Source organism: Tupaia chinensis, unplaced genomic scaffold (genome assembly GCF_000334495.1).
Source record: "Tupaia chinensis unplaced genomic scaffold, TupChi_1.0 Scaffold000309_1, whole genome shotgun sequence".
Classification (NCBI taxonomy): Eukaryota; Metazoa; Chordata; class Mammalia; order Scandentia; family Tupaiidae; genus Tupaia; species Tupaia belangeri.
The window spans coordinates 1,701,357-1,726,343 of NW_006159800.1; the positions used below are offsets into that span (position 1 = coordinate 1,701,357).

The following is a 24,987-nucleotide window of genomic DNA, read 5'->3' on the forward strand; positions in this document are numbered from 1 at the left end:
CCTGGGGGGTGATTTCTCGCTTTCTGTCTCTCTGTCTCTCTCTGTCTGTCTGGCGAGCGCACGCGCCCTATAGCGAAAACCTCTTTAAAAAAAAAATTAAAACCACCTGGGGAATTTACTAAGTCAGAATGACTAAAAACTCAAATTAAATACCTACTCTCACTTCCAAAGTTCCTTATCTAAAGGTCTGACTGGGACCTGAGAATCAAATTATAACAAGTTGCCCTCCTGGAGGCCACACTTTGAGAGCCCATTTGGTAGACCTTGCAGGACCATAGTGAGATTTAAATGAATTAATATTTAGAAAATGTTTGCTCAGTAACTTACATAAAATATAACCTTTCCTTTTCCTTCATGAAATATACTAAAAATGATAAATAAAAACCAGAAATCATCTTGTTTTGATTTTGGCTCATCTCATGAGTTGAGGGATAACACCATATTGTAACATTTCTCACTTTAGAGTTGGAAGCTCACATTGTGTGGGCATTGCCCTTACAATGACTTTTCTGGCACCCAATGCAAAGGCTTTCGATTTTAGAGAGGAGCTAAACATATGTATTACCCCGCAATGTAATCTTTTTATATTATCCCCTGTTTTTTACAAACTCCCACACAGAGGGCGGACTTTGGCATGAGTCTGTTCATGGGAGCTTTCCAGCACACCGCTTTCCCACTCTCAGTGTTTGCAGCCCTCCAAACCTGAACCAAGAAGAAAAAAATCTTGACCAGAGAGTTTAACAGATGCTTTTCTTAAAAGAACGTGTTTGGGAAAAAGGAAGTGGTTATAAAGTGAGAAGCTACATTTAATAACTTATTTAGCTGCAAGAAATTTAGACTAGAGCTCCACATGTGATCCATTCTTTGGGGAAAAAATGTTTAATTTTAAGAAGAATGGGAGCAAAAGTCCCCATAGGCTGCAATAGCAAAACACACAGGAGCAGAGCCCCTGTTTCTGTACCTGGATTCCCACCCTGCCAGTGATCTCTATTTCCTCCTGTACAAGGTTAGAGAGGGATGATCGCCAAGAACCTTCCGCTAAGAATCACTGATAAGGATTGTGGGGAGTAAGAGACATGACCACTGAAAGAGTTAGCTGGGTACCAGAAGGTCATAAGGAATCAGTGTCTCTACTGTAGACAATATAGGTTGGGGGTAACTCCCATTATAATGGTGCCAGCCCCCATAGGCTGCAAAGTTTGTCTAGATGGAAATATTAAAAAGTGTCTTTTATTGGGGCCAGCAAATAACCGATCCTATAAACACACACACACACACACACACACACACACACACGCGCAAACAAGTTCCATTTGAGTTGGTAGTAGTAGGTGTTCTAAAACTACATTTCCCTCCAAACACTTAGGCACACCCAAGAGTCTGATCAATTGTCATTTGTATTTGCAAAGGAAGGGGAAACAGGAGGAGCTGAGGTACCAAGTTCAGAGAAGCCTGGAGGGAGAAGGGATTTGGTGTCCCCTTTTCATGTTCCTAAGACCAATTTCTTTACTTTTTATTTTAAAGAATTATTTATTTATTATAATTATTTTTCAATTTTGTCGAGAGAAATAGTGAGCAAGCAACCTGCCAGGTCTGGGACTCAAACTGTGAAACTGTGATCAGCCATGTGGGAGTCCAGTGCACTTAACAACCACACCAACTGCCAGTCCTGCCTTGGACCAATTTCAACATCCTTTTGGAAAGAAGGACAGGAGACAAGCTGCTCTGACAGGAGATATCTACATGGGAGTCCAGCAGGGCAGAAACTAGCTCTCTCTCTCCCCCACTTCTACATCACCTTGGTGAGGTCCATACAACCCCACATCCTCCGGATTAGAAGGCAGTAGTTTTCAAAGTGTGGTCACTGGGCCAGCAACAGCATCAAAAGTGGCAGCATTCAGAAATTTGTTAGAAATATAAATTCTCAGGCCATACTCCTCAAGAATTTGTATTTCAACAAATTCTCCTGTTAAATCTAAGGCAAAAATCTCCAATTTGACTACAAGATTTTAAAAGGGCATTATACTCAGATGATAGCTTTAAATTTTGCTCTCCAGTCTCACCCTACTCTGGCCCTGGCATCTTTGCTTTAGAGAAACAGGAAGGGCACAATGGTGGCCTTCAAATGGATGGGCATTTTCCTAATGGACACTGGCTGGGTGGCTCAGAGGGGCTGGCCCTTTAAGTAAATGGGAATTAAAACACAGAGGGAGTCACAGAGCAGACTGATTTAGGAGTACTTGTGAGGTTTTTCTATGGGTATCACTCTCAGGAACCGGGGATTGCTTCCTATGGTAGGGTTTGGAGGAATGTCTGAGGGAGATCCAAACTTCTCCCATCCCCATGGAAACAAGAGAGCTGGCAGACCTCTGGCTGTGAGAATTAACATGGTGAACATTTTCTGAGCATCTACTGCCTATTAGGCATGAACCAAGCACTTGACTGCTCACACTCTCTCACCTAGCTCTCAAAACAAAGGTAGTTTTCCCAATCCTCGTTTTACAAAAGGGGAAACACACATTACTAAACAGCATATGTTACATCTGAAGCTGGTAAGTGATGGGTTGGGATTTAAATCTACTCTACTGCCTCTTCATGCTGCTGCCACCTGTTCTGAGATTCAGGGATTTTCCTGAATATGACCTCCAGTTCTCCCTACTTCAGACACCTTACTCATCAGCACTCCCAGTATCCCCTCTGCATTCAGCTTCACATCTTGGATCCCATCTCCAATTCAAATTTTTGGATGGCATCTAGTAATCTGCCGCTCCTACTCTGTACCCAAGACCCTATAGGACTGCATGCGGCTCCTGGAATTGGCATGAACTCTTACACAAAGATGCTCTGGACTTCACCCACCTTGGTCCACTCGGAACCTGGTGGCATTGCATACCACTTTGTCCCCATTTGCAGTGGAATATGTACACATTAGGCACACAACCTTTACAAAGAATACAATATGTTGTATAGTCGTGAAAAGCCCACCTGGTTGAGCAGAGGAGAGGACTACACATTTAGAGCCACAAATACAAAGTGACTGTGTTTCAGGGCCAGTGCCACTTAATGGATAATAGTACATGGGAGAAAACACTGTGATGTTCAATTTTTGACAGTAACTTCCACCTTGTGTGACTCAGAAAAGCTAAGGAGCATCTCTAGGCCTTAGTTTACTCTTTTAGAGAATGAGGATATTAGTGCCTCTGTACTCCCAGGCTTCTGTAGCATCTACAGTATCCTATCTTACTCATGCTATACACAAGTCGGTCTTACTCATTGACTCAATGGCTAGTAAGAAATTGACCCCAGAAGATGTGGCAAACATCTGCTTACCAAATGAAGAGTTATTGAAGATGACTTTTCTCTATGATAGCTTACAATATCATATCTTATATGATGTTTCATATCCAAAGGGGCGGACAGACATAGCTCATGAAGACCAGGGAGTTAGAGTGTAGAGAATGTGAGGCTGGAGATCCAGCGTGCAGAAGAGGCATAGCAGGTGCATATTGCATCTGACTGAAAGGGTAAGGAGGCAGTTGAGAATCTCTATTCTGATCCCTGCCATTTCTGTCTCCCATCCTGTCATTGGACTGAATGGCAGGTCAATTGCCACAGCTATGAGCGTGGCCACTTATTTTACCAACTTTCTTCCCAGGGGCCAGAGAATTTGGTAATGTTGCCACCACTGAGGTACGAGTTGGTAAAATTTCCTTGATCTCTGAGAAGTTTTTTTTCCCAGACTTTGCTTAAGATGATGTCTGAAAGATGGTCCAGAAACAGTACAAGCTGATCATCAGCTTCCAACATGGAGGCATGATCTAAAAGGAATCTCCTCAAAGTCTCCTGCCAAGAGGAAACTTGTACGGTTTTGGAACATGCCTGCCTCTTCCTTGAGTGCTACCTTGGCTGTCCCACCTCTAATTTCTCTGCAGTGACTGGCAATAAGGTCCTTTAAATATGTGAGACACACAGCTGGGATAGCTGAATCTCACTTCACTTTTTTTTTGAGAGGTTTTTATTTATAGGGCGCGTGCGCTCACCAGACAGACAGAGAGAGACAGAGAGACAGAAAGCGAGAAATCATCCCTCAGGGGGGATGACCACACCGCAATCCCTTCTCCTCCATTCTCCTCTCGGGATCTTGGGCATGCACGCACATGTGCCCAGCATGAGTTTAAGCCACTAGGTCCGAGAGTCGAACCGCGGTCGACTACATAGGAGTCCAGCGACAGCCATTACACTAACTGCTGGTTCCCAATCCCACTTCACTTTGATGAAGATAAGTGTGCAGTGGGGCAGGGCAACCACTGAGGCAAAGAAAGAAGCCTGGGTCTCTATAGCCTAAGAGGAAGGACCAGGGAAGGATCTGGGAGTATGAAGAGACTCTTGGGCAATCGTCCAAAAAACACAGCCAGACTACTCCCCACTTCCTTTCCACCAGGTAGCAAGATCCTTGAAGGCAAAGACTGTACTAAACCCCGAGTCAAGGTCACATTGATTCATACATTAAAAATAAAACGACATTCAGAAATCACCTGCCTTTCTAACCCCTGTTCTTCATCAACATATGTTAAATGTAAGTTCAAAGAATGATGAACCCACCAGCAAAGTCTTTTGCCAATTTTTCCTTCTTTTAGAGATATATCTAGTAAACAAGAAAAAGCATACCAACTTACTCACTAAACACAATCCCTTATTATACAATTAGCCAAAACACAACTGTATGTAATACAATTAAACAAGACTACAATTACACAAAAGTAATGATTCAGTGTAGATGGCAATGACTTTCATGTAATTGAAAATAATGAGACCTTCCTTGATTAGAAATTAAGGGATCATAAGAGACCCCTACTGATAAATGTTGCCTGTATTGATTCACACTTTGCAAAATGCTGTGCTGGCCGATGAAGTAGGATGTTTTCCCCCTCTGTCACGGAAGACTGGGGAAAGCAATGATTCTCTGTAATCTTTTATTTTGAGGTCTGTAAACTAGCACATTTTAATGAAGCACACATTTTATTATCCACTTTTCCAGCTGGTCAAATAAAAAAAAAATAGAGTAGAAGAGCCAGAAAATGTGCATGATTGGTTGATGATCCTCTGTGCAGTGGTATTAACAGAGAAACATGTGCATAAAATACTACCACATTATATCGGTCATTCCCAGTATTAGTGAGAGTATATTCTGTATAGTGATTTCTGGGCCACTCCGTAGAGGTACCTGTTACTTCTCAACACTGCAGTCACCTCTCTAGCTCTGCACTAGCTCTTTTCCAATCTTTTTCACCTTTTCCTGAGTACTCTGACCACCTTCCCTCCAAGTTCTCTCCAAGGGCATGTAGTAGTCAGATCCCACTGACACCCAATGTTCTTCATGATGGTTCTGGGCTCACATCTCAGGTCATATTTACATATGTGCTTCACTAACACTGATCTTCCACCTCTACTGAGCTATATTTTATTCAACCCATGATATCATTAACTACAAAGGCATATCACTATTCTTTGTGCCACTAAGAAAAATAAATGTTGCCAATTAAACTATTATACACCATCAACTGTAAAATTCATCCCAATAGTAGAGATATTAAATGCAAAAAGAAACTGTTTTGAATTAATGAGATATTTTCAGGCTGTTGTTACGCCTTTTCTCAATGCTTTTGTCTGCTAAAGCCCTTATTGCCTGACTTCAGCCAATTCTGCCTATACCTCCTCCTTCAAAATTCAACTCAGAAGCTTGTACCTCCTGACACCATTCTTTGGAGTCAGTCTAAGTTACTACTGCCATGTGTCCTGCAAATAAAGGTGCACTTCTTGATTATTTATCTCACTCTATTGTAATGACTAATTTATTCCCTGGTGAAATCTGAACAGAGATCTTATATCACAAATACACAGGCAAGCACTTCATGGATTTTATTTACCCATTTGATAAATGTTATTTTGACTGGTGTGAGCAGAATTAGAAGAATGAAGGAGGTAGGTGCTAGAGAAGAAATACAGAGAAAAGGTAAGCCTTGCCACAATTTCAGAATCTAGCTCCAGTTTTTCTGCACTGTGTCTTTAAATCTAGAAATGTCCAATATAAGAGCCAGATCCCAGGAGAAATGCAGGAAGAAACTAAGCTTTTGCTAAATTTGGGTGCTGTAGAGTAAAAGTGCTGATTCTCTCTAGCCAGGATCTGGTCCCTTCTGACCCACAACAACACAGGGGGGCTGGGAACAGTGAGAGCAGAGATTAATCACCCCAGGCTGGGGGTGGGGGGGATTTACTGTGTGCTATTGGGCATGGATCAGACCTCTGATATAGAATTCCCAGGGGACCCACTGTTTACCTGCCTATGTTAAAAGGACACCCATTGCTGTGAAGAATGAAATGGTTTATGAGAGAAGTGATTCCTCCCTCCTTTTTGCTTTACTCTTAACTTCAAAGTAATCAAATGTTGTTTATGCATAAAATTTTAATCCTTTCACAAATTTGTATTTTGATTTAATTTGCATATCCCATTTACTGCAAGTCAACATGAAGAGAGACTCGACTAATTTAAACCATTTTTCTCTGGGCCTGAAATCCTTTCAGAAATATTTTCCATTAGGCGACTCAATTATGTTTAATGTGGCTAATGTCGGTGGATTAGAATTTTGCTTAAAGAAACTTGTATTTAGAACAGTGAGGATGGGAAGGGGGTGGGAGAACAGAGAAGAGACAATAATTACCTGTCTTTGATGCTACACAGATCAATGTGTAAATCACTAAAATTCCCCAGGGAACTTTGCTGAACTGAAATGAGGTCCTTGGGCTGGTTATCAATAAAGATGAGCCTCATGCAGCCTTGGAAAGCCTTAATGGGATTTAAACATTGGGAATCGGTGAGATTGTCGGGGCACCCTGTGGGACAGAGAAAAAAGATGAAGAAGAATACTGAAATGATCAGTCATTGCTTTGGCGACCTATTGATGGAAAACCTTGAGGTCTAATTATTTTGGTGCTTTTTCATTCAAGTGGTGCACGCACTTCTGTTGTAAATCCTCAAATTCTCAGGGAGGGGATGGAATTGCTACAAAATGGGGCATACTCAATCATGGTATAGAGAAAAAAAGAGTGTGTTTAAAAATACCAATACTATAACATTCACCTCTTTTGAATTTATTATTTTTCTTTTGGTAAGCTATTTGCCATTCTTTTGCATGGTATTCTTCAATCAACCCAAGGAAGCAACATATTATAACTGCTTGGGAATTTTAGTTCTGCCTTAAAACACATGTCTAAATGCACAATTCAATTCTGAATTACACGTACAAAGGAAATTATGCTTTGGGTAAGTATGGCAGCAGAGTAATTGTCTGGTTAATTGTTAGCATTAACAGACTTAGTTCCTGAGAAAGGTACATATAGGGACACAACTAGAATTTTGAAATGATGTGCAAAGCAAATTCAGTCGTTAAGGGAACTAAGGGTTTAAATTCAGATAGTTATAGGACTGTAATCACTTACGTGAAAGGTTAACACCACACTTCTTCAAATAGTGTTCTTTAAAAAAATGCATTACACTGATTTAGCATAGCTTGCAACTGGGGCATATCTGCTTCTCATTAAGACAGGTATTGAGCATCTCAGGTATATGAGTGCTTGTGCTCTTTATAAATTCCATCCCAATGGTTTTAATAGATTCAGAGCATATGGAAATGCAAGCTTGAAAACATGGCAATAACCCATAAATAATTGGGAATTATTTCAGCCATCTCTAATAGACAGTCACTGCTGGGTTGAAGCCCAGCATCTGGTTAACAGCTCAACAACCACACTATAAAGTGGAGAGAGATGCTACAACTTCTAATTGAAGCTGTAGAGAGAATTTATGTAAGTTGACTATTATTACTGAAACTCATTTTTCACCTTCCTTAAGTTTACACTCTATACGTGGGGCATTTGTTTAAACACTGTTCAAATGGGATATAAATCCTCACCTCTTATTCCCAGAGTCTTGTAAACCCCACCCCTTAAGATTTCTTCTTCAACTGGGCGAGGGGAGCCATCTGCCTTTGAGGCCTGCTGGATGCCTATTGTACCATAATTATTCAGAAACACTTTCCCCAGAAATAAATTCAGGATTTTTTCCTCTCTTTGTTGCTAAAATACTACAAATGTTGTATATATGATGCAATCTGGGAGGAATATCTTTGGGGGCCCCAAGACCCTTGTTTTGCAGCTTTTATACTACTTTGACTCATTCCTTTGCTTTGCAGGCTGTAGAGACCACAGATTTGGATTTGAATCTTAGCTGTACTACTCACTAGCTCTATGGCCTTGCACAAATTATTTCATGTCAGCAAACACCAACTCTGTTATATTAAATGGGGATAATATTACCTACCTCATGAAGTAGCTGCATGAATTAAATGAAGTAAGATATAAAGAACATTTACAGAGAATGGAAGTGCATTTTCTTGCTAATGAAATTTGTTACCCCTGCACATGCAGAGAAGATTTTGGGGTGAAGGATAATGGTCTCTCTCCCTCTGAAATGAAAATACAAAGATACTGCTCCACACTGCTTCCTCCCAGAATACCCCAAATATATGTACAACACCGGTGCAAGGCCCCTCCCTATTTCAAAGTTTTAACCACATTTCATTGGTATGAGAAAAGTGATTTGTAAATTCTATTTTAGATATTATGGTACATAAATTTACTCAATACTTCCCTTCAGTTTCCTAGCAGAAAAAGAATTGGCCAGAATAATGCCATTCCTGGGCCATGCCCACATTTTTAAGAGCTGAAGCCACCTGTCTACTTCCTGCCACGTAGCAGCCACTGTGCTTGGCATTTGAACCTTGATCTCTTTAACTCTCCCAGCAATTCTGAAGGTAAGTTTATTTCCCCGTGTCCTAGAGAAGGATGTTCAGGGACTATACGTGTCTTACTCAAGGTCAGACAGCCATTAAGGTCACATCCTCTTCTGAGATTGTATCTATAATACAAATGCTTGGCTAAAAATTAGATTCTTTTTTCATGAAAAAAATACTTTACAAGACTAAACTAAGCTAAAAATATATCAGGTCATTGGGAAAGTCATAATGCATTTTTGCATAGAAAGATACGTCATGACTTTCTTGACAACTTAATACATGCATTTATAAAAAATGCAGTGGGTGCCTAATCATATGTTTTTCATCCTCACCAGTTTGTCCTTATATTTCATCATTGGGAAGGTTCCCAGGATTTATGTAGTATCAGAAGGGAGAGAATCTGAACTGGCTTCTCCATGTGGAGCTACAAAGTTGTGGCCCTCCTAGTCTCTCCCTCTTCCTAGCTGCCCCACTCCATGGGCATGACCTGTAAGGACATGAGGAAGAAAAGGGCAGGTAACCAAGAAAATAAAGTGGCAGAGAAGGGGCCTGGATGGCTGAGCACGCTGGCTGTGCCTTTCCCTGGAATTTTTCCTCTTCAGGTCCCGCTGACTCTCAGTACACTTTTTCCATGTTTTCAGCTGAATTTTTTCCTATCCAATGTGATCACAGAGCTTGGCATGGATACAAAAATCTCCTTTGGACAGGTTATGTAACATCAGCTCTTGTAGCTCAAGTTCTTTTCTTCCTCAGCACTGACCTAGATAATTTATATTTGCACAGCTGTGAGAGATTTTGCTTCTCACTATTTTAGACTTGAGGTTGGGTGCATGTATATGTGAATACGTATGTTTATGTGTATGTGTTATGCGTGTGTGCTTATATGCGCATGAGTACATGTTGGGAGAATGATCTAATTGACAGAGTGAGAATCGTCATAGTAAAATAACTGTCCACTGCATTATTACACCTCCCCACCTTTGTTTTCAAAGTTGAAGTCTGAAGAATTTACCTCCAAAGTAGTATCTATTTCCAGAATAAATTTGCACCCGGGTGGTGTCCTGAGCCGGGGATGCTGCATCGTTATCGAGAGTGAGAGTGATGCGGTTTCTTCTGGCATTGATGCTAACTGAATGCCACAAGCCATCATTCAAGCTGCTGCCTGCAAAAGAAACAGGAAGGGCAAACATAGGGGTGATAGATTCCGGGAGGCTCAGAGAGGGTGGGGCTCATTTCCCAGCCTGCTGTGGTCCAGGTACATGCTCTGGGCAGACCCTCTCCTTCCTTGGCTCAAGACAAACCCTAGATGCTTCACTAGAGTCTTCTTCCTTCCTCTTTTTGAACCTTAATTCAATTCTTTGTTTTTAAAATAGCTAAACTACTTCTGATATATTTGGTTTAAAAATGAAAGTACAAAACACCAGATTTTATTTACAATACAATCAAAAGCAAGTCATATAGGAATTATTCTACTGATTTATAAATTCAGAGGAATAAATGGGATTTAATACAAATAATACAAGGGATTCTATCTTTTTCTTTTTTTTCAAAGGTTTTTGCCATAGAGCATGCATAGTCTCCAGAGAGAAGTGGAGAGAGACAGTTAGAAGGAAAGTGAGAGATCAGCTCACAGGGGAGATGGCCACTTCACAGTCCCTTTTCTTCTGTTCTCTTCCTGGGATTTTAAGCATGCATGCACATACATCCAACATGATATTCATGCTGTTGGGTCTGGGAATAAAACCATGGTCAGTCATATGGAAATCTAGCACCTTAACTACCATGCCACCTCCTAGCCTCAGGATTTTATCTTCAAGTGGTGGGACTATAGGCAATTTTGGTTTTCTCACTTCTATGAACAACTTATATCCAATTATAAGTAAAAATTAATTTTTTTCCAAATTTTCAGACAGCATGTGCACCAACCAGAGAGAGATAAAGAGACAGAGAGAGAGGGAGAGGAAGAAAGGACTCCCTGCCAGTGGGTCATGGTCATAGGACTTCAGGCCCACAAGCACCTGATGTCTTTAAGTTGCCAGGGTGGGGATTTCAATTGTGGTTGGTCAAGTAGGACTCAGCTCATTTAACCAACAGACCACAAAGCAATTCCCAAACTATTTTTAAAGTAGATTCCAATCATATGCCAGGCATGGACAATCTATTGGAAACAGCTAACAAACTGGTTAAATTCCAATCATTCTCTGTAATTACCCAAGGTTTCATAAGTTGCCTTCCTCTAGTAAGCTCTGATTTTATTATCTGTAAAAATTATAACACTTATTTGGTGTCATTGTTAAAGGGATCAAATGAGGTCAGGAAGGAAAGTTCTAAGGTCAGTTTGGGGGTGAGTAGATGCTTGTTTAGAGTTCATTTCTCACTTGGTCATTGGCTCCAGTTATCTTTGGTGCACACTACACTGCTGATGTACCTTTGTACCTTTCTGGGAGATGCAACCATTTCCTGTGAAAAGTTATCATCTATTTAGATTGTCTTGTCAGTGCAAAGTGCTGGCTGAAGGGAACCTAGTATTATGAACTGGTCTGATTTGTTTGTGCCAAGACCATATATTTCAGTCACATATTTCTTCTATCAATAGTCATTTAATATGCCTTATTATTGTTGTTATTATTACTATTAGAGATTTTTTTGCTATGGGATGTGTGTACTCACTGGAGAGGTAGAGAGAAACAGAGAGACAGGAAGTGAAAAATCACCCCCTGGAGGAATGGCCATACTGCAATCCCTTCTTCTCCATTCTCCTAGGGATTTTGGACACGCATGCACATGTACCCAGAGTGAGTTTTAAGCCATTGATCTGGGACTCGAACTGTGGTCAACCATGTGAGAGTCCAGCAGCTAACCATTATGCCATCTGCTGGTCCTATAATATGCCTTGTTGAATATCAAGTTGTCTTCCTTTCACTACCTCAGTTTCTTCACTCACTAAAGTGGATGGTTATTATTCTTAAAGGTCTTGTGATGATCACACCAGTTCATAAACAACATATGGAGAATAGTACATGTCAATCATAAGTAGACAATAGCATTAGCTAAAACAAATGGAAGAAATAGCAACTCCAGCATGGTCACTGGTATTAGGGAGTATGGATAACATCCTGTGTCTCTAGCCCAGGATAGTCCATAGTTAGATGGAAAAGTCGCATACAAAGAGGACTAAACATCCACTTTTCATTTCAAGCTAGTGAGGTAAAGAGAGAAGCAAGTAGGGCCAGAGGTGGTGTAGTGGTTAAGGCTCTGGACTCCCATGTAGTCCATTGAAGTTCGAGTCCTGAAACTCATGCCAGGCGCATGTGCATGCATGCCCCAATTCTCAAGAGGAGAATGGAGGAAAAGGGACTGTGGCATGACCATCCCACCTGGGAGGTGATTTCTTGCTTTCTGTCTTTTTGTTTCTCTCTGGTGAGCACATGTACCCTATAACGAAAATCTCTCTCAAAAGAAAAAAAGTAATAGAGAAAGAAGCAAACAACACTTAAGAAAAAAGGCTAATTAATTCCATGTTTTTCATGGAAGAGACAGATGACCACTGAAGGAAGTTTTTAAAAATTAGCAAGAGTTTAAAACTCATAACACAAGTACCTCAGGAGAAAGAAAAGCTAGGCAAAGAAGCAATAATCTGGAATGAGAAGCAGGTGTGGACACAATGAAGGCAGATGAGAAGAGGATCCAATTACCCAGGACCACAAATGTCAGGCTGAGATGCGGTTTCACCTACATCTTTTTTTTTTTTTCTTTTTTTTAAAGAGAGATTTTTGCTATAAGGCACATTCACTTGCTGGAGAGACAGAGAGACAGGGGGATGGCCACCTGTGATCCCTTCTCCTCCATTCTCCTCTTGGGTTCTTGGGCACACACACACACACACACAGTGTGAGGTTTAAGTCACCAGGTCCAGGACTTGAAATGCAGTGGACTATGTGGGAGTTCAGCGACATAACCATTATGCCATCTGCTGGTCTCATCAGCTACATCTTTTTGCAAATGATTCAGGAGAGTACTCTGTATAAGCTGACTCCATCAGCATCTCTGGGGATGGAGCATTAGGCATCTGCATTTTTTTTTTTTTTTTGGAGAGATTTTCACTGTAGGGCGCGTGCGCTCGCCAGACAGAGAGACATAGAGACAGAAAGCGAGAAATCACCCCCCAGGGGGGATGGTCACGCTGCAATCCCCTCTCCTCCATTCTCCTCTAGGGATCTTGGGCACGCCCGCACATGCGCCCGGCGTGAGTTTTAAGCCACCGGGTCCGGGACACGAACCGCGGTCGACTACATGGGAGTCCAGCGACATAGCCATTATGCTAACTGCTGGTTCCCGGCATCTGCATTTTAAAAAGCTTCCTGGATGACTCTAAGGCATGGCCAGGAGTGAAAGTCCCCTCTTAAAATGGAGCAGTCTAGGAGGGAACTTTGGCATAAGAATGGCAGGGTTGCAGGTGGGTATTCATAAACTTCCCTGGCCACCAAGTAGATAGGAGCTGGGAGGAGCAAGGCAGAATGAGTGGGTAGTATTGCTTGCAGAAACCCTGAGCGACAGAATGATGGAGTCTTAGCCAAAGCAGCTGCTGAAGAAATGCAATGCAAGAGAAGGATTTAACAATTATTTCTGGAGGTATAATAGACCTGCTCTGGCAGAGTCTACTGGAGCAGTCCCTTAGATGTCAGAGGGGAAGAAAGCACACTAAGAGAGGATCTGCCCTCTAAGTGAAGAGTGAAGACTTGTGGCCCCAGCACTCAGATAACTGGAAAAATGGCTCAGGGAGGATTGCAGCACCAGGCGTTGGGACTTGCTGTGTGTGCACCAAAGGCAGCTGTGTTGCATCTGGTCAGAGCAGCCCAGATGTGAGGGACCTCCTGCATTTCCAGCCAGCTCCTTCTCAATCAGTCTCTGCAGCAATCCTAAACATCTGCTTGGGGTAAGAGAGAACCCAGAGGCATCTCAGTCTGGTGGCTCCACTTGATCCAAAGGCAGCTGTCTTCAAACAAGGCCAGGGTTTGGGTCTTGGCCACAGGGACTCTACTAATGAGGGAGAGCCTCTGTCAGGTTTTTCCTGGTGATGAACACTTGATTTCTTACAGGGGCTTTTGGGGAGTACAGCCAACTGCAGGATTTTTTTTTCTTTTTACTTCCACATTCATATAATTTGCATATATCTGCATAACACAAGAAATTGCATTTGCAGGTAAACTTTAGACTGTTTGAACTGAAAGGGCATCAGAAACTAGTTCACCAAATGGGGTCTAAATAGTCCCTAAGGGCCAAACAGCCTGATAGGCATCAGGAATGCTGGGAGGAAGAAAGCACAAGCACAGGCCACCAGGGGCCCCTCTAATTAGAGACTTATCACTCGGTCATCTCACAGATGAAATGGGCCTGAGAGAAGAGGTTTGCTCAGTGTGAGCCACAGGAACCAGAGCATTAGCTAGTGTTCAGTCCCTTCCTACATCACTATCCATCTCTTTTATTTTCAGAGGTTTTTGCTATAGGGCGCATGCGCTCGCCAGACAGACAGACAGAGACGGAGAGACAGAAAGTGAGAAATCACCCCCCAGGGGGATGGTTACGCCACAATCCCTTCTCCTCCATTCTCCTTTCGTGATCTTGGGCACGCCCACACACGCACCCTGTATGAGTTTTAAGCCACCAGATCTGGAACTCGAACCACAGTCGACTACATGGGAGTCCAGCGACATAGCCATTACGCTAACTGCTGGTCCCACTATCCATCTCTTTTAAAAGAAAGCATTTAATGAGGCTTTGCTTTGTTGGTTGTTTTGTTCTGTTTTATTACTTCACTTTTTGGTCTGCCTCTCCTTTTTACTTTTTTTTTTTTTCTTCATGGTCCCCACTCCCTGTAGGAGAATCTGTGTGAAAAGCTTAGCTCTCAAGATAATTATTGGAACAGTCATTCTTGATGCAGGAATCACCTGGAAAGCTTTTGAAAATACAGAACTCTGGCCTTCCACCAGGTTAATTAAGTCAGATTTCTGGGGATGCCTTCAGGCATTGGAAGGTTCAAAGACCTCCAGAGATTCACTTGTGCAGCCAGGGTTGAGAACTACTCCATTAAAGGTTTCAGAAGAGAGGAAAGAAGCTAGAAAAAAATATATAACTAGTTCAAGGGAACCGACTCCAAAATCAATTCCAAGGCAAATGTTGTGGCATATTCCCCTCCAAAAACCTTCACTTTCTACCTGGGCATTTTTTTCCACTTCATTCTGTTAATGGATCCAAAATAACACCCTTAGGGATTCTCCAGGCTTTATTTTAAAGAAGACTCTTTTAAAGGTACACGCTGAAGAAGCACCATTAATTATTCCTGAATTAGGAAGGATCAATTCTATCAGGTTGCTTTTCTTCAAAAACTTCTTGAGATACATAGCTTTGAATGAACAAAGTTTTCAAGGAGGACTGAGAGAAAGTGATATCTATGAGGCCAGGAGCATCTTGATGAGAAAAGTTTTTGGAGGGTGGAAGAGTAGGATATTTACACTTGTAAGACAGGAATTGAGTTAAGGTTGAGGCTTGTAAGATAGAAATTATGTTCTAGAAAAAAGAGTTGGATGATGACAAACATAAAATGTCTGAAATTTAAAGTGATGTCAGATATTATTAAATAGGCTGCTCTGTCCTCCAGGAACCAGAAAAAGACTTGGAAAGTTTTCTCCGATGGGAAACAAAAATGAATTTTCATTCCTGCAACTTGAACATGATTTTCTAAAAAAATTATTTATTGTATTTTATTTATTTATTCATTTATTTTTTTAATTTGACCATAGAGAGACAGGGTGAAAGTGAGAGAGAGAAAGTGAGAAAGCAAGCCACCAGATGCCATCAGATTCAGGACTTGAACCCTGGTCAGCCATGTGGGAGTGTCCAGAGCCTTAACCACCACGCCACCTGCTGGTCCTGAACGTGAAGTTTTTAAGTACAATCCTATTATAAAAATAGCTAATAAATACTGCCAATATTAAATATCTACAATGTGCCAGGCACCTTAAATATGTAATTCCTACATCCTGAAGTAGTCCTGGAGGTCAGGTTTTTGTCTTCATATTATACATACTTTTATAACAGAAAGAAATGGAAAGGCTACCAGGGTCATATGGCTATGCAGAAGCAGTGCAGCTGCTGCTGGAAGGTGCTGAGCTCCCTGGCCAAGCTCTGTTTGCTTATCACATAGCCTAGCCAGCCCTGCCTGTTCCTCAAATCACTGGTGGCCAAGTACCTCTGAGAAGTTTCATTGTGCACTGATAAATTCAACTGTGGTTGTGTTTATTTATTAGAATTATTTTTATTTAATTTTATTATCACTATTATTATTATTATTATTTACTTCGAGAGTGAGACAGAGAGGGAGAGAAAAAGAGGAAAAGTAAGAAAGCAAACCACTTGAACTGCAGTTGGCCATGTGGGAGTCCAGAGCCTTAACCAGCATGCCACCTGCCAGCCCCCAATTTTGCTTTTATTATTATTATTAACAAGTTTTTTGAGTTAAAATCCACATACCATACATTTCATCTATCTAGAGTATACAACTCAATGAATTTTTAAATATACAGACTTAGGCAAATTCCACCCTAATCAACTTTAAAACACCTAGTCACCTTTGAAAAAAACCCTGTAACCCTCATTTGCTCTTCCCCAAACTCATTTCCCTATCTCCAGCCCTGGTCAACCATTCATCTGCTTTTCTATCTCTATGAATTCACCTGTTCTAAATATTTCAGGTAAATGAAATCATATAATAGGTCTCATTTTATGACTGGTTTCTTAGGGTTGGCATGGCACTTTCAAGGCTTATCCACGTAGCATGAATCAGTACATTTTAATGGTTCAATAACACTCTGTTATATGAACAGGCTACATTTGGCTTATACTTTCACCTGTTGGGATTTTGAATTGTTTTCGCTTTGGGGCATCCTTGTGTGTCACACTGCTGTGAAGGTGTACATGCTTCTCTGTGAATGGAGTTTCTCAGTTCTCTTAGGTGCATACTTAGGAGTGAAAATGCTAGACTGTATAACTCCATATTTAACCCTTTCAGAAACTGGCAGACTATTTCCAAAGTGGCTACACCAGTTTATATTCCCACCGGACACCTTTGCTTTTACCAGCTTCTCGATCTTTCTTTTTTCTGGGTTATGTAGCTTCTAAGAATTAAAAGGAAATTCCACTTTTGGTCCTCAGGATGACTACCTAGGTGTGAATTCTAGTCAATCATTAATATTTTGATTTTATTTTTCTAGGTAAGGCACAAAAATAGTTTTAGAGCTTCTAATATGTCCTTCAGAATTCTTTTTGTAATGATAACATCGCAGCAATTGACAGTTTAGATTTGATGAGACTGAGACAATTGTGTGATGTCATGGGGGCCTTAACTTTTATTTATTTTTTTCAGGAGTAGAAATAAAGGTTAAAGCAGGATTTTTCAGCCCAGTGGTGGTAGTGTGGCAATAGAAAACCACTATGTGATGCTGTAGCCAAGTGGAAGTCCCAGATTTGGATCCCTGGTCAATCTGAACATACTTATATGCCTGTGTGTTCCTCATGATCCTAGCTGGCTGGGAGATTGGGGGGAAGATAATGGCATGAGACCCTGTCAAGGATATCGCTCTGTCTCTGTCATGATTTTTTTTTTTTTTTTGAGGGAGAGACAGACAGGTTCTTTCAATAAGGGCCTCACGCCACAATACTCCCCACCCTTAGTCAGCTTGATTCATAGGCATGCACATACTTGGCATACACAGGGAGGCCTTGGGATGCAAACCTGGGACCGTCCCCTGTGGCTTCAGCATCATGGATTGTTGTGTTATTAACAAACAATTTATTTACTATGCAAGGTGTGCAGCAGTATCCCTGGCTACCTAGATCCTACTAACAACCTCCCCTTCCATCACTAACATCAAAAGAAGTCCCCAGATATTGTGAAAACACCTCTAGGTAGGGCTGGGAGCAATGAGAGGTTGGGGTGGATGAGAATGGGGAATCTCCTTTGGTTGAGAACCGTTGGAGTAAAGGAATAATTTTGAGGTTGCAAAGCCTTGGTATCCTCTTAGGATCTAGCTTTCTCTTTCCACATCTCAGTCAAATTTCTAACTCCTATTTGCATTTTGATCTCCATGGTTATGCTTCCTTTTTGCTTTGAAAACAAATGGAAAGTGGCATTAAAATCTGTTGCCAGGTGTTAAAGAAACTTTGAAATTGAGTGTCTGTCTCAGGCCCCTTCACCATCACCCATGACTAGATGAAGCCATTAGGCTGCACACAGACATGTAGAGAGATACGGCCCGGGCCAGTACAGGAGTCCTAATGACTCTATTTCCAGCCTGGAAATACCTTGTTATCAATTTCCTTCATTTCTTTTATTCTCCTGTTACCCCTTGCTCAAGGCCTTGCCACTTACAATTTATAAGAATTTAGACATATTTCCTCATCTCTCTAATCCTGTTTTATCATCTGTAAAATAGAAACAGAATTAACTGACTTGGCTGGGAAGTTTCTAGACTTTTTCTTCCCTAGAAAGCCCAACTCAGCTGTTTTTTTCATGTCTTGTCATATCTACCCTTACTTAACAGTTCAAAGGTAGCTTCAATTTTTGTAGAAACAAAGAAGGGAATATATAAATAATTGAGTAAGGTAGTCTTAAAATGTCAATCAAGTTATGAAGGAACATGCTAGAATTACTAGTATCATTATGCTACGATGTAGAGCCTGAGTTATGTTTTTCCTGGACACTATTTCTTTATCAATCACCAAATTCTATTATGACTTCACATTTTCCTTCAAATTTCCTATCCTACTTTTATTCTACACTTGATCATTATAGTTGGGGATATTCTTGATGATATCCCTCTTTTCCAAGCCTCTTGTCTCCTTTTGGTCTAGAACATTTCACTAGGATAAGTAATCTAAAGAACAAGGTTATTACTGACTGTGTAGCCTCCTTAGGTCATGGGTCCCACGGTATGAAACTCATCACTTAGCTTGAATTCGTCTGTGACCAAGTCTCCATCTGTCCTCTCAATATTATTTCCCATATCCCTACACAAATTCCTGGCCTCAGCTGGACTAGATCCATTACATTCCATGTAAATATATGTCACTAAATGGTACTTCCTCCACTCCCGAACTCTGCCCCACATATATGCTGCCCGTCCAGGTCCCCCACTACCCAAATCCATGTCCTAATCTTCCAATGACCAATTTTTGTTTAGAACATTCTCTCCTAAACTGTATTCCAGAAAGTATATAATTTCTGACTTTCTATCATAGTTATTTAGCACAGTGTAGGGCAGGTAAAAAGTGCCGGGTGAATGATTAATTGAATGAATAAATAAGTTAATAAATCAGAAAATGAACAAGCAGGCTTTTCTTGACTAGTGCATTACAATTTCTCCTAAATTTCTGTAACATTCACTGTCTGATCTATTCATTTAGTTGATACTGTTTACAGCCTTGCAGTATTAATTAACAATTAACCATGTAAGTCTTCTCACTCCAATCGGATTACGAGTTCCTGTGGGTCAGAGACTGAGTCGTATTCTGGTATCTCCCTCAGTATCGACAGGACAACATCCTGCCCTCTCCAAATGCTCATTGATTGAGTGAGTATCAGACCAGCTGAAGCTCCAGTGCCAAGTGTCAGCAGTAGAGCCCTCTCATGCACGTTGGCCATAAATCACAGGTTAAACCTTTCCTGGTTGTTAAAGCCTGGCTCATATTTCAAGGTAGCCTGAATCTCGAAAACCCTTCTCAGTGCATAAAGAGAAAATATCTGGGTTTGCCATCCTCTAGGTCTGATAGACTGGCTGCATGTTTGTGGTTGATAGTGAGGTTATTGTTTTCCTAGTATAGACCTGAGTATTCAGCTTCAGCACCTATATCGGAAAAAGTAATCTCAGCTCTTGAAATATATTCCCTTATCCCTTTCAAGTGCAATTTCTGGTGTTTCTGACCAAAATACATTGCTTTTCCCATCCTCCTGTGCACTCCGTGCCCCTGGTAGCCTCAGCCTCCCATGGAGTCATACACCTCTGGTTCTCTCCTGTTTCTCTTCTCTGACTGGAGAATTCTTTTCCTCCTCTTTATTTGGCCAAGTTCTATTCATTCAACCAAGTTCATTGTCCCTGCCTCTAGAAAGCCTGCTCTTTCTCACTGATCCTGACACCTTTTTTCATTCTTCCCTGGCACTCTAGGCATGTGCCTTGTTGTGTTACAAATTTCTCTTTACCATTATCGCTTCCAACAGTGTCTTTGAGCACCTGGAGGGCAGAACCTTCATGCCCAGCTTAGGACATAGTACCTGTGCAGGAGATACTTTTCTAAAGCTCCCTGAGTTGAATGTAAATAAAATGAGTTACATGAGAGAACTGTCAAAGTAGAGAATGTGAAAGAGCAAGGAAAGTGATGGCAGGTTTGACTAAGAAATTATTCTGCTCTAATAATAAAATCTAGCTCCCTCCATTCCTCTTTTATTTCTTTAATTTTTTTGTTTGTTTTAGAGAGATTTTTGCTATAGGACACATGCACTTGATGGAGAGACAGAGAGAGACAGAGACAGAAAGCAAAAAATCACCCTCTGGGGGAATGGCCAGCTCCAATTTCTTCACCTCCATTCTCAGGATTTTGTGCACAGATGCGCATGCATCCAGTGTAAGTTTCAAGCCATTGGGTCCAGGACTCGAACTGTGGTCAGCTATGTGGCACTCTAGCACCTTAACCACTATACCACCTGCTAGTCCCTCAGCTCCTCTTTTTAAGAGGTAACAAAAGAAGAATAAGTTAATAAATAAAATATGTTTGGACCAGGTAGTGTCACAGTGGGAACACAATTGCATTCATATGAGAAAGGTCCTGGGTTTGCATTCTGGGACATCCCTATTCATGCCAGGCTCACATGTGCCCATCATTAAAACCAGCTCTGACTGAGGGGTGGATCATGGTGTGAGGACCATATTAGGAATGTCTCTCTCTCTCTCTCTCCCCCTCTCCTATCTCTCTTTCTGTGTGTGTGTGTGTCTCCCTCATGCTCATAGAATAAATATGTAAATAAACTTTTAAAAATAATAAAATAATGTTTCTGTTGTCATTCCCCATGCCTGAAAAAGCTGCAGAGGCCCAATGGACAAGTACTTTGTTAGACTTTCCCAAATGGAACTTGATACCTTGAAGTTCAGGCAACTGGATTTCTCATTTCCCCATAGGATGGAATGTTTTATCATATTTCTGTCTTCTGAGACTGGAATTCTGTGCTCAACCAGACAGCTTGTTGTGACAGTCATGGCCTATGGCTATCTATTTATTTGCCCTAGATAATGGGATTCTCTCATCAACATTATCTTAACTAAAACACAGAGGCATTAATGACAGCTTAATTGAAGCAGGGGGTGAAGTTCATAGACTCATCATATTTACTTGATGTGCAGATGGTGGCTAGCTACAAATGGCTTCTATGAGAAAGGGCAATATTTGGGGAGCAGCTCTGTTAATTGCAGGGCTATAGCCTATAACCATCTGTCTGCCTGTATTACTCAGGGTGAGCACTTCCATTCTGCATGATGCTGCTCTCCAGGCCACCTCCTCAACTCTGGGAGCTCCACTGGCCTCTGCTCAATCAGTACTTCCCCTGAGAGTATGTTGTTCCTGGGTTTGACACATCTTACAGCAGATAACATGAATGTTTGTTTAAAATCACCACTAACTCTCTTTCACTGTTAAATTGGCATCTTTCAGAAATGTTTTGGATGCCAATCCCATTAGTTTATTCATTGAGACAGTCACTCACACATGTGGCAAATAGTTATAGCTGCAAAAGGGTACCAGAAGACTAGAAAACAGAGTAACTGGCCTACCTTCAAAAGATTTGCCAAGAAAACATTAATTGATGGCTCTACTGTGGTAGCACAGGTGGTAGGCACCACTCTGTAATGTTTGAGCCATATAGAAGACCATGGTTTAGATCCTCGGTTGATCTGAAACACATCAGGGAAATATATGATCCTGGAAGCCTGATGTTGTTCAAAGAAGATTACTCCAAATCAAAGACATAAAAAAAAAAAAATACATCAAGTGAGACATAAGTGGCATGGTGTTGACCATAGCTACAGGATGACTTACTTAATTTGAATATAGTCAACACTGAGTAATAAAAACAAGTATTCATCATGACTGCTGATCCAAGGTTATGTCATTAGAATATTACTATCTAGAGCTACAAAAAAACACAGTAGAGATTCGCATTATTTGAAAGGTTCTAGAAATACTGAAATGTTTTAAGATTGTTAAGGAAATTTGATAAACAATATGGCTTGCTTCTAGGAATTATGTGGGATGAGTCAATATAGCCTCTCCAAGAAGTCATTTGTCTCAACTGAAAACAATTTTTCCATGGTATTTAGTTGGCTTCTGGCTATTTGCTAGCTATGCTTCCTTTTGTTCAGAAATTTTATTCTTTCTCGGGCGATTGGCTTTCACCTTTTCTCTTTTCAGCTTATAATGCTCACCCTGGTGTGAAACTGCCATGTTGAGATCTCTTAGACTTCCTCTTTCTTCTGAGTTTTATTCAGTTGTGCTGAGACCATGTCTTAAAGGTGTAGACTCATCTCTTATTCCCCCAAAATTCAGTCTAGTTAGATTTGATGCCTCTGTACATTAAAGAGGTACACTGTACAACTGGGAAGCTCTGAGTAGAAGATTCTTTAATTAAAAAAAAAAATTAAAGTGGTCTCTCTGTGACTTGGCAATACTGCTACTTGTTCTACTTTTTGAAATGACAAGCACAAACAGACCTTCATCTATACGAAAATCTGTCCCATATGTAAAGACCCTGATCATGTCTCTTCTTTATTTCTTCTCTATATAAAGAAGCTTCAGTACCAATAGCTGTGCCTCTGTTAACATAATTTGAAGACTTTATATTTCGCTAACCCCCTCTATCAACATGAATGGGCACACACATAATAAATATATACACAATATTCTAGCATTATTTTTAAAATATTTCCCAAAATAAAAGACAACCAAACTTCTCATATTTAAATATTTGATTCCCAATTCTCTGTAAGTCACTGAGAGTCAAAAGCTTGACCTTTGTGAAACATCCAAGCATCATATTGACAAAAATCCTGGTATCAAAGGGGGTAAGTTAATTTTTCTACATAAAATGCACCAAAATTTGAGGAGTTGAGAATCTTTCAAGTCACTCCAAGTTCAGTGACTTCTAGCAAGATACATGGTCACGTGTCTTCACAATCAACCCCACTTTATCTATTTTCAAAAGAAAACCATCAGTTGATGACTTCTTTGTGGATAATACGAGGTTGAGTTAATCTATTGCTTTTTTTTTTTTTTCCTTTTTGAAATCTCTTGGGAAGAGCTAAAAAGGGCTTTAGTGAGTATATACCAACATTTTCCTTTAGTAAAAGTACACAATGGATAGGAGATGGATGGTGGCACAGGAAAAATATATTAAGATCTATGAGGCTGACCTACAAGGGACAGATGCTGATACACCTCTGAAGATCTCCTTGAATATGCCAGGAATATGTGTGCCCCTGATCTCGACTGGCAGAGGCTGGGAGTGGTTCATGGTATCAACACCCTATAGGAGGTGCTCTCTCACTCTCTTTCTCTCCCTCTCTCTCTCTCTCTCTCACTCATTAAAAAAAATAAATAAGCTTTTTGAAAGGAGGACATTGGAATCTAACAGAATAAGGCTTATTCATGTCTGGCATCGAAGGAGAATACAGCTAGGCTGGAGCCCTGGCCACTGCAATTTGAGTTTAAGTAGTTTTCCCAGATTTCAGTGAGAGGTACAGATTTTTAGAAGCACTACAAAGGACTAACAATTTGAAGACTGAAACCCCATACTTTTTCTTCCTATTTTTACTGCTTTACTTGCCTCTCTTCAGAAAAAAAGAAAAATAACATTAAAATGTCAGATCTTTTCCAAAATAATTATAGTTGAGCCAGTTTTCTCTTTAGATCATTTAATGATTTATGTGACATTCAAACATCTTGCCCTAATCCTTCTAAAAAAAAAATCAAGCCCTGTAGTCTCCTTCACCTTTATAAAATATCCTATTTTCTTAATAATTCAAACTACTTTAGACTACAGTCTCCATTAATATCTTTTTAAGAGCCTTTAAATAGCACTTTTTTTTTTTCATTAAAAGCTAGGACATGTTATCTACTGCTCAAAAAATAACCATGAGTTTTGAAAGATCTTCATGATCACATGACCACTGAGACTGGTTCTTTAGCATATATACCTCATGAGAAGTAGTAAGGAACTGAGAATTCGAAATGCATAAGATATGAAACTCAGGTGTTTGTTCATTAATTTACTATTTTCCTAAATGTATTTTCTAATTCTGAAAAGGGCATGGCAAAGCTCACTGTTAAGCAAAACTCCTTAGAGATGCTCTCTGTTTAATGGAATTCCAGGATTTCTACATGTGGTAAGGGACACAGGGGGAGACAAGAATGGGAAAGGCTGTGCCTAATAGGGCAACATCTTTGGAAGCAGCCCGTCTTTACTGAGCTAGACCTCATGTCACCTAATAGCCTTAGTTCTTATATGAGAATCATCCAGAGGAATTGGGGCTGAGCATCAAAAGATGTCTGAAAAAGTATATATATAAAATCATCCCAGTTAATATTTGCTCATTTATAGTCATTGAATCTTTTTGCATGTTGATATATAGATATGATTTAATTTATAATATTATATACAAAACCAAGCTAAAATAGACCAGAAGTAAATAAAGTCAATGGACACTCCAAATTAACCCAAAAATAAGGCCACAAAGTGAAATATTTTGGAAAGGTATAAAATTAGATCTTAAATATTCTATTTTATTTAATAGCCAACTGTAAGGTTGCCTATAGCCTTTTCATATAAGGCAGAGTTTCTTTACATTTGAATTATTTTTTTAAAAAATTGACTGCATAAAAATTAAATATGTTTTTGGAGATCCAAAGAACAAGTTTGAGGTTGAACACAATCTTAGTCACACAAACTTAATTTCTGATTCACGATTTTCTTCTATGTACGTTGGTACACGTATCACCTCACTAAGTTTTATGAGTTTTGTATCTTTTTTTTCCCTAC

General features: G+C 40.3%; 1 protein-coding gene across 1 annotated transcript in view; it reads right to left on the minus strand.

The window, feature by feature from the left end:
• Positions 1-24,987, minus strand: part of CNTNAP5 (contactin associated protein family member 5) — a 561,684-nt gene that overhangs the window by 441,026 nt on the left and 95,671 nt on the right. Inside the window, exons 6-7 of the mRNA XM_027772830.1 lie at positions 9,865-10,014; positions 6,720-6,891 (exon numbers count right to left, since the gene is read on the minus strand). Of these exons, the coding sequence (XP_027628631.1) occupies positions 6,720-6,891; positions 9,865-10,014 (322 nt within the window). The remainder of the gene's footprint in view (positions 1-6,719; positions 6,892-9,864; positions 10,015-24,987) is intronic.